An 11034-nucleotide genomic window follows, 5' to 3' on the forward strand; every position below is an offset into this window, starting at 1 on the left:
GTCCCAGCCCTGTCAGCCGGCTAAAAGATGCCCCCACGCAACATCCCCCCGTCTCTTGAACCCCTGCAGGGACCGTGACTGAGCCCTCTCTCTGGGCAGCCTGTTCCAGCGGCTCACAGCCCTCAGTAAAGAAATTCCTCCTGATATCTGACCCTTCTTCCCCCTTCCTTCCTGCGAGCTGACCTGCAACGCCTCTGCAGTTAAAGGGCCCTGTCTTCTTCCGTTCATTGATTTTATTGCAACTGGTTTTAGTTTTTCTGGGTTTATGCTTTGCTGTGATTTGGCTCTTTTGCAGCAAATGTGGAATCAAGAAAAAGACCACCTAAAGAAGTTCAATGAACTAATGGTTGCATACAGAGTTCGGCCTACTGTTTTGTTGCCTCTTTGGAACATAGCAGGGTTTCTTTTAGGTGAGTTTGTGGTATTACTACTACTATTGTTTTATCAAGTCTTCCCATGTGTAAATTACTTGTATTGCTTCGGGTTTCCTTGCTCACGTATGCTTGGTACCACAATTACAGGGGCTGGAAGTGCTTTACTTGGAAAGAAAGGGGCGATGGCTTGCACAGTGGCAGTGGAAGAGAGTATATCAGATCACTACAACAGGCAGATCCGAACTCTTGTGGAAGAAGATCCAGAAAAGTACAAAGAACTGTTGCAGGTATTTAACTATGACAATATATATACTGTGAGTATCTGAAGTAACCCAGCTGGTGCTGACCTGTGTACAAGGGAGATGCTATCCCTGAAAATCAAGACTCTAAACTGAGAGGGCACAAAATAAAGAGAAATTTTTTTAAACCTTTTTGTTCTGGTTGAAAAATCAGTAGGTTTTTTAAAGTATGCTAGAACAGACAAAAGCCCTGTTGGTCTATAGAGAAATACCCTTACTGATTATCTGGCAAGGCAGGGACCTTAATTTAATTATTTAAATTTACAAAACAATTCGTATGTGTGAAACTAGTTAGTGTTATGAGTTACTATGACTATAGATTTTCTTAAAGCAGTGAAAAACATAGTGATGTATTAAACAACAGCTTGATTTTTAAAGATATTTTTGAGATTATTAAAGAACTCCAGGGTTTGGGGAATGCTATAAATAATTTCCTTCTCAAAGACATGAACCTTCAAATCCAGTAAGAAGTTTTTGAGGGACTTGGGCCTCAGATGCCTGACCTTGTGCGTACAATGGTCAGCAGCTTATCGTTTTCTATACTACCTGCCTTGATTTCTCTGCCGAGTAGACTTACTAATTATCTGCTATTTTTAAAGATAATAAAGCAATTTCGGGATGATGAACAGGAGCACCATGACATTGGGCTGGAGCATGATGCAGAAGCGGTAAGTGCGGGGTTAGCCAGTGGGCACTGTTAACGAGGATGTAGATGTGATGTTCTTATCTTCTTTATTCAGTGACTTTGACATAGTACTTTATTTGAGAAATAGAAAATAAAGCACTTCTTTCTCAAAGATTTCCTAAGATAAATATAAGAAAACATTGTGTATTATGGGTCTAATTTTCTTCTAGAACAGAATTGAATCTGCTAGTACCGTGTCAACTGTTAAAGTGATTTGTATTTTCCTGAGGGGGGTCCTCTGCACAATTTCTAATTTTATTTTAAGTTTAGATTAAATATTTTCGAAGATCAGGCTAATAAATGCTGTCCATGCAGCTGGGAACTTGAGGCATCATCTTAGTAGACGAACACAACTGTGTTAGGAAGTGTGAAATACTGAACTCAGTTCTGTGCTCCACTGAATGCCATAGGAGGGATTTGTGACTTCTCTCTTTTTTCTCTTGCCTTGCATGGAGAAATGAAAACATTCTGTAAAGTTGATAAATTTTTATCTGTTTTTTTCTGAGTTAGGTTTTTTTCTGAGTTAGGGTGATGGTGGTTTTCCTTTGGTTTTGGTTTTGTTTTTTGGTTCAAACAAAACACTTAATTAGATGTATATAATCTTTTATTCTTTGTTTTACAGGCCCCAGCTTACTCGGTTTTGAAGACAGCCATACAACTAGGATGCAAAGCTGCAATATTCTTATCAGAAAGAATTTAGTGATATTTTCCGTAATGTTGTTGCAATAAACTGTGACACAAAAATGTATGGAAATTGTGGAAGACTAACGGTTATTTTATTCAGCCTTTTAAAGCTTTCTTCACTAAGCATCTGATCCAGCCATTCTTCATCACATTGAGTACGTGTTTGAAAAGTATCCCCGTTAAAGAGAGCTGAGCTAAATGGGAATAAAGATGGCAAAATTGAGTCTGTGTGAGCTAAACCTCCTTACTCGGAGAGTGTTCACAAGGTGGCAGCAAAATCTGTATGTATGTACATGATTTATATCTAAAATACGTGTGTGCACTTCAGGGTGAGTGAAGTACTAGTAAGTATTTCTTCTCAGTCTGTCTTGAATAAAAATTGGTATTGTAAGACTTTAATTTGAAGAGTTGTTGGTACTTGTTTGTTTTTTCAGGCTCAATTCTGAATTCTTTGTTTTGGAAGATTTTTTTTTTCTCCTGTTGGTTTTTTTTGCTGGTGTGGCTGGGTTTTTTTGGTTTTGTTGGTTTTTGTTTGGTTTTTTTTTGTCCTGAGCTTGTGTGTAAGGAGTTAGCCCCTGATATAAAGCAGAAGAGTGCAACTTGAAGCACCTGTGGAGTTGCATTTAATAGTGTTACAGCTTTCAAGTGTATCTTACTTTGCTTCTAGTGTTCAGTGGCTCTTCAGTAGAGATGATCTACTTTCTCCATGTTTGAACAATTTCCCCATGCTTTCTCCTGGCATCCTGCTGTGGAGCAGTAGAAGATAAGAAGACCAGATTGTGCATGTTTGTTCTGTTAAATGCTAATTGGAGATGATAAAATACAAGCACTGGAATTAGAACGTCTTAAACTGGTAGGTTTTACTAAAGGTACATCATGTTACGCAAACATTATCTTCCCTAATTTGACCAGGTCTCAACAAGAGTTATGTCTAGCAGATTTCTTATCTTAATTTTTGTAAAGCATTTGAAATACTGGCGTGTGGAAAATTCCTGGGTAATTTGGATAAGAGAGGACTTGGCACAAAAGAGTGGTTGGTTGAAGTGGCTAAAGTGGTAACAAATGGTGCTGAAAGAACACACAGTATAGCTGTGTAAGTCATAGACTTTAATAATTGAGTAAAAAGAGGAGGAAAGATTACTTGAACTGTAAAGTCTTTAATAACAAGAGTGTAATGGAATGGCATCTTTTATAAGTATTACTGGAGCTGGGGCAGGAGTGGCACAGTGTGTTTTGACTCAAAGCTGCAGGTTGCACACCCGTGTATACAGGAGTCGTATGATATAAACTGGAAACCAAGAAAGACAGTTTCCTTTTCTCTTGGCCATTACATCAGGACTGGATACTGGACAAGGCACCTGTGGTGGTTTCTTAGATAGATGGTACTTGGCTGGAGCCTGGCGTTCTCCAAGGCAGTGGTTCCAGAGGCTCTGAAGATGTCTGTGATGGTGTTCAACAGCTGTGGGCTTTGCTGCCAACACAGAGAAGTATTCATGTGAGCCTTTGTCAAAGATGTGGGTGGCCTCAGAGACCATCACACACTGCTTATTTGGGGCAACAATATTTAAGAGACAAATGTCACTTTTAATGTGTTTAATCTGGACAAAGATCGGGAACAAAAAAATATCAGGAAGTTGCCATGTGAGGTCAGTGTCTTTGGCCGTATCTGCAGTAACTGAAAGTGCTCACAGCGGGTTCTTTGTCCTCAGCAGCTGAAAACATCCTGCACATTTGAGTAGGCCATCAGGCAATAATACTTTCTCTAGCTGTGAGCATAAAATATGATTTGGGGAAACAACTCTGCTTTATGCTCCTGAGCAGGATTTGTTCCCTCTTTTTACTGGAGCAGCAAATTTACACTCGTCCATTAAAGTGTGGGTGAGCCGCTCTGCCACGTCCATTGAGTGTGCATTTCCTTGCTCACTGGCAGTTACTCTTTTCTTTTTGTTTTGTTTTTTTTACATAGAAAACTGAGTTACCTTTCATTTACTTCATGCAAAAGAGACTTTTTTTTTTGTTTAAAAACCTGTTTCAGATTTTGAAAGACTGCAAAAGGTTGTAGAAGGTTACAAAATATTAAAGGTGCTCAAGTGCTGTACGGAGCTTCTGTTGTACAGCTGCTGCAAGGGTCTAGTTTCTTTTTATGTGCTCTTTTCAGGCAGACTGATTTCAGCAAGCTTGGCAGAGGTTAATGGTTGGCAGAGGCCAAAGTATATAGCTTATACAAGTCAGTTATCATAGCGATTCTCTATGAACTCGGGTTGTGTGGACAGAGGAAAAGGAACTTTGATCAGACCAGGGGGTGTGAAATGCTGCATTTTCAAAACATGGGAGATGACAGGGTGTTCACTGTGCCTTTGGGGTTCTCTTCTGAACCTGAAGAAAAGCACATAACTTGGGTCTTGTTATATGCAGGGGGACAAAATCCTTCCCTCTAAAATAATGGTGTCTACTTCTAACTACTGTAGTAACCAAGGGCTTGATCCTGATTTTCTCTTCCAGAAGGAGAAAGAATGTCATGTTTTGGTGAGGAGGAGCAGATGTGTGTGTAGAGGGCATAGGGCTGTTATCTCTTCCTTCATCAGCATCTCACCTCTTGCTGTTTTCTCCTGCAGTCAGTGCAGGGGACAATCTCGCCCCTATTCTCTGTAGCTGCTCTGAATCAGAGATAAAGGCAATAATGGTGCTTAGAAGGTAGTGATGTGGCCAGATGCTGAGGTCCTTGTGCTGAACACTGGGGCTTTTTCTGATGCTCTGACAGCTCTGAAGCAGGATCTCTGCATTTACAGGCACCGCTGCTGGCTCAGGAGGAGGAAAACCCAGCAAAGGAAAGCAAATGGGCAAGAGGAGCCCTGTCTCTTGAACCGAAGATGGTTACAGAAATTCAAAGCAGCTCCAAAGAACTGTGGCCTGTCAGTAACAACTGTAGAAACCTACCAGGGTGGCAAGGAGCATGTGACACCATGGTGGTGGCGGTCTGGCTACGGCAGTTTGTGTTTCAGGCTCTTGCTGCCGCAGCAGGCTAGGCAAAAATCAAATCCCCCAGGCTGTGATGGATGTGGTGGTGCTGACATAAGCCGAATGAACTTGAGTTATGTAAAATGAGACTCATAAGGTTGTTTGGCAGAGAGCTAAAGCATTGTCTGAGATGATAAATACTACAGATGGAAGAAATATGAGATACAATGGGCTTGATCTTTGTCTGGAGCAAATTTGCATGGCTTACCTGAGCATAATAGAGCAAGGCTTGCATAGACTGACTGAGGATATGCTGTACAATTCCTATGCTGGTGGTGACATAGATTGTACCTTCCTGTTTTTCCTTAGTATTGAAAGAGTTACTTAATCTATGCACTCCTTTGTGTCTGCCTGTTTTCTTGAATTTAGGGAAGATACAATTTCAAATGGGTGCCAGCCACTACTTGTTGTGGGCTTTGAAGTTGTGGCATGTCACTTGCATCGTATTCTACACACGTTTTCAGCATGAGGAGCTTACAGGGATAAGTAAAATATATTGGCCAATTTGAAGGAGAAATGTGTGTGATAGTGGAAGAGGTTTGTGGGATTAAGGCAGCATTTTTCTGCTTGTTAATTCAATTTCCCCAGAGTTGCTGAGATGAAAAGTCTAAATAAATTTCCAGAGGAAAGTAAGAAAGAGATGCAACTAGTGACCACCTTGGTACTCTCACACTGTTTGTTCAGGCTCCAGCCTTCATACAAATGCCTGAAGCTGTCGTCTTTCCCTGCAGGTATTTTCTACCCAACTGTTTGCATGTCAGTGCTTGGGTCAGAGCGGAGGCAGCAGTGGGTGACAGGGATCTGGATTTTTCTAGTGGTGTGTTTTGCAGGCAAGCTCTGCCAGCTGCCTTTTACTAAGCTGTCATGATTTTCTCCCAAGTTTGTGGTTTGAGAGTAGCTGTATAGTCAGAGACTGCTGTGTATGCAAATGGCTGAAACATTTAGTGGCGTGAAAAGCATTTGCTTCTAGAAGACGCTAAGGCGGATGACTCAGTCATATTGGTCTTTGCTGTCTCTGGATTAAAGTGTATTTCCTCTTTAAACAGTAGTCTATGTCTAATTTAAAGCTATCTGTCACCTTGATGATAGTTTCCTGCCTTCTGCGAGAGCAGAGATGTGCTCCGGAGCTGGCACCCAGCTTCAGAGGGAGGGAACCACCCACGACTTGCTTTCCCAGGACTAGTGCCTGAGTGCCAAAGTGCAGCTGTCTGAGCGTATGGGCCCAAGTCCCCACGTGCTGACCTGACGGCTGTGGATGCCGAGGCAGGTGCAGCAGACTCCTGCTCTTCTCTGTTGTGTTCTGTAAACATCTCTCCTCTACTAGCCTGCAGCATTCCCATGAGAAAGGTTTTGCTTTAGGGATGGATTAAGAGGAGGCTGTCAGGTACAGGTCTACTAGAGATGTAAGTTTATGCTTAGCTCTAAGCCCTGGAGCAATGAGGATAATTGAATGCTCCAGGCTAAACTTGTTCTGGGGCTTTAGCGACTTGCCTGTGGCTACCTAGCAAGCCTGCGGCAGAAATACTCTGGAAATACAATTTGAGAGGAGTTGAACCTCCTGAGTGTCTGCAGTAACTGTACAGCACTCCTGGTATCTGGAGACTTTGCTTTTAAGTGGTTTTTGGGGTGGTTTTTTTTGTTGGTTTTTTGTTTTTTTTTTTTAATTGAGCAAAAGACCAGCAGCAGGACTTAAGAATCACTGGTGAGATTGTTACAAGTATAGCTTAATGGCTCAGTTCCAGTCCTGACCTGGAAAACTAACGGCTAGTGGTGGAGCTGTCTTTTGACATCTTCTATTGTCAGCCCCTTGTTGTTTGACAGGAAAAATGCAGTTTACCTGAAGACTTCAAAGGTGGCTGAAATGTGAATTATTTATTTATTAATATAACAAGTGCTGCCTTTTCAATTTTTCCCACTCCAATATCACAGCAATACTTGCTAATGAGAAATAATTAGATCTTGATTTTAAGTGACACAAGTGCTATTGTTTACACAAAATGTGAGAATCTAGGAAGACATCAGGCATATGTTTAGATGGATAATGCATGAGAAATCAGTTATCTCAGGGAGCTGAGCTTTGCAAAGGAAGATGACAGATGCGTGTGTTTGTAGACAGACTCTTAGAGCTGGTTGTATTTGCTTATTATCTGTCATAAAGGCAGAGACTTGCAGCTCAAAGTACTGCTGCAGCACTAGCTGGAACAAGCTCCTCGCCGACAGATGTGGCACAAACCCTAATGCTCACTGAATGTTTCAGTTTGGAGTCCAGGAAGAGGATTTATTCTGGTAAGCTGGTATGAGTAACCTTGGGCCTTCCTGTGGATTGTTGCCTAATCCATGGAAAAATCCCAAATGGAGCAGGCCAAGCATGGCCTGATTTTCAGCTTGCATGGCTGACAATTCGTAACTGCTCAAACAGCCATCTGGACCTACCTGATAGGTTTCTTGGATACGATGCAAAATTGTCAGGATAAAAACGGTTACTTGAAGCTGCTGCTTTAAAGTGATCTGTAGAAGTGACCTGATGCTTCAATATTTCTTTCCAATTGATTTACCATTCTCCATAGACTTGGCATTCATACAGATATAACTCTCACCACTCAGTGGTGAAAGCTCTGTGTCTTCTTTTCAGTGACTTTCCTATTAACAAGAAAATCCATGGTTATATTTTTTCCCTCTTACCATCCCTGCACTTACTAAAAACATGATACTGATACAGAATTTGGTTTTAGATGTGTTTATAATACACTCTCGGTATGTCATCTTATACTTATTCCCATATACCAATATATTATTCTGTTTTTCTCATGTAAACAGTCTGAAATTGCTACAACAGACCATCATGCACTTGATTCAGTAACTGGTTTTGTTTGCTTTTTGTTTGTTGTTCAGGATAGAGAATCCAAAGTGGATCTAAGTCTACTTGGTCTCTGGAACTGGACCCATGCTCCTGCTTCTTGCCCCTTTCTTTAGACTTGCGTGCCCTGAAGTTTTAGGAGTTGTAGCCACCATCCATCTGTATTTACCTTAAATCAAGCAACTTAAATGGATTTTAGGGGTTTCATTTTTCTTTACTTTGCTTGGCTTTAGTAGGGTCTGATTTTTTTGTGGGCTTTGCATCCCTTGGATTCTAAAATCATTTTATGATGATCAGTGTTGCTGATTTGAATCATTAGGTCACTGAGTGAGTCCATCTGTGCCTGTTATCCAGTGGTGCTCTGCTTTAGGGGGTTACAAATACCTGTCTTCAATTAGTCTTATGTTATTATTTATTTAGTCATCTACTCATGAAGCTTAAAAAGTGTTGTAGCACATGTGCAGCAGTACACGCAGCACAAACTACAAACGGTAGACGTTGCTGGAGGCAAATGGCATCCAAGAAACTCACTGGATCAAAATTGCTCATTCAAAGTATTTAGTGAACAGCTTCAAGTAAGATAAATGTCCAAAAGTTCATGAATTATTCTTTAAAACAAGGGAAATAAATCTAATGAAGAGTTCAATCATCATGAATTATTCATTGTACTATAGTATGTTTAGGAGTGATATTTAAAATATATATCCTAGACCCATAATTCATAAACTTGACAAAAAAAACACCTGATCTAGAAAGAGGGTTTATTATTTATTCGAGAGCCAAAGGCTGGTGCTGACATTGTGTGAATTGAAATCTCTTGGTGAGTTCAGGTGCAACCCTTGGTATTTCGTACTTTTTTGAATGACTAAAAATCTTGCAGAGATGAGTTGTTAAAACTCCCGTCAGATCAGATCCCAGAAAAGTGGTAACCACAGTGGTGCAGAAGGTATGGAAATTTCAGGTGTGTAACTTTCAATATCAAAGTGCTCTCAGAGAGAGCTTGAAATTTGTTCAGCCTGAGGCATCTCTCTCCAAACCTCTGTCGTCTGTCATGCTGTGGCAGCAGACAGAGCAGAGAAATGGGGAGGGAATAATGCACTCGTGTGAGGACAATGCTGTGTCATTTAAAGAGCTGCGATCTGGGCAGAAGGCTTGGTTTTGAGTGGGTAACTGTTTTATTTGTTTGTTTGTTTGTTTTCAATTCAAACTCTTTGTTCTTTCACCACTATGGATATCCTTCTTCTGCTGCCATGAGGGTCAGCAAATTATTTCAAGGATGGCCGGTGACATCTCTGCCCTGCAGAGCCATGTTCGCAGTCCCCAATGTGCGATGCTGCTGCAAAGGTGTCTGTGTCTGCTTCACTTCAACACTTCCTATGTAGTCTTTTGCTGCTCCATGCAGCCTCCAACATTTATGTCCTCTTTTCATTACGAGCATGTTCTCTTCTATTCGGAGAGCATCCTGACGTAGAGCTCCCAGAGGCGCTGGTGACCCTGCTGCTGGGGAAGGGGGTGGGTTTGGGCATTGCAGTGTGAGCTCGATGCTGAGGAGAAGTCATCTGCAGGGAGCCAAAGGAGCCTCGTGTCAGTGGGGATCAGGTACTAAGGGCTGCTGAGGAGGATGTCTCCTTTCTTGCTCCTCTAGAAGGTGCCTTCCGGTCCCATCTGCAAAACCTCCCGCTACTTCCTCTGAGCACTGTAAAAGCCCCCAGGGAGGGATCCATCCACTAGTAGGACCTCAGCCAGGTCTTGGACATGTCACTTTGTGCCACTGCTGAAATAGGGGAAAACCAACTTTTTTCATTCACCATTTTCTTCCCCTGTTTGCAGGTATCAGTTCAGAGATGGCAAAGGGAGACCGAACAGGTAAAGTAAGAAATAAAATGCAGCTGTGAACCAGCTACTTGGGCTTGACCTCAGTTTCCCTTAGGTGAGTCTTTGCAGTTCCTTTTGTTTCAGTGGGTTTGCTTTGCATTTATATCTATGTGAGATGGAAACAGCAGCTCATATTTTGCAGTTCCAGGGAGCAAATGTGATGCCTTCTGGATCATAAATTAAAAAAACAGATTTAAATTGAATTGGGTAGGATATGAAAGATGACCCTACCTTTGTTCAAGGGGTCGGCACTGTAATAATAAGGAAACCTATGACACCAGATGTTAAAAATAGCTGTCATTTAATGAGCTTGTCTTACTGGCCTTAAACAAAGGAAGGTATATGCTGCACTTGCTGTCTTGATAATGAAGTAATTGCGTTGCTTTGCATTGATCTGTGGAATGTTTAATCTTAGTTAAAGGGATGCAGCCCTCAGAGTCGGTGCGGATGGATGCCGCAAAGACATCAGGTTTAGCCTTCCTGGCAGGATTTCAGGCTTCAGCACTGTATTGATGGTCGTCTCACAGGGCAGCCAAGCAGGTAAAAAATTTCCCTTGAAACAGGAAGGGGCATGATTTAAACAACTGCATGTGCAGACATCTCCTATGCCAGGCACTGTGCTGCAGGGTTTTCATTTCAATCAGTGATGAATGCCTGCAGCATCCCCCCCAGCATCTTTCCACTCGAATCAGGTGGACCAGAGCAGAGCAGAGGACATGCCCCACGTGGGCCAGTGTTGCTAGGGTGACATTTTCCCAATGGAGGTGCTGCCAGCTGGGGACTGCTGCCAGGCTCCCTGCATAGGTGTGGGGTGAAACCTCCCTGAGCCCAGGGACCTTTGCTACAGTCCCTCTGGGAATGCTCTGTGCTGGCTCAGAGCCTTTTATTGGGTTGCTTTTCCTTCTCTACAGGCCACTTTCCTTTTAAGACATTAGTTTTCCCCTCTCTCACCTTGAGAGAATGAGGTAAGGGTCTGGGACAAGGCTTCCTAGAGTTACCACTGCCCTCCAGCCCCACAGAACAGCTGCTGAGAGCCAGAGCATCAGCTTTTCCCACTCTAATTGCCAACAGGTGATAAGCCCATTTCCCTGGACTGACCCTCCCTCATGTTTCCTCCCACACTGGTTTTTTCCCCTCCTTTTCCCTGGGTGGGTGATCCAGCCCAGGCTCATCGCATTATTTGAGGCTGTAAGCTGATAACAGAGCTTGTTCCCCATTGTGCGCTCGCTTTTGATTCTGCAC

General features: G+C 42.3%; 1 protein-coding gene across 1 annotated transcript; it reads left to right on the plus strand.

The window, feature by feature from the left end:
- Positions 1-252: 252 nt before the first annotated feature.
- Positions 253-2058, plus strand: COQ7 (coenzyme Q7 homolog, ubiquinone (yeast); the record flags this gene model as incomplete). Its single annotated transcript, XM_009874074.1, has 4 exons — positions 253-410; positions 522-661; positions 1273-1341; positions 1981-2058. Coding segments are annotated over 4 exons (445 nt in total), but the record flags the coding sequence as incomplete, so codon positions are not given.
- Between the last annotated feature and the right edge of the window lie 8976 nt (positions 2059-11034).

The sequence above is a fragment of the Apaloderma vittatum genome, unplaced genomic scaffold, assembly GCF_000703405.1.
Source record: "Apaloderma vittatum isolate BGI_N311 unplaced genomic scaffold, ASM70340v1 scaffold32477, whole genome shotgun sequence".
Classification (NCBI taxonomy): Eukaryota; Metazoa; Chordata; class Aves; order Trogoniformes; family Trogonidae; genus Apaloderma; species Apaloderma vittatum.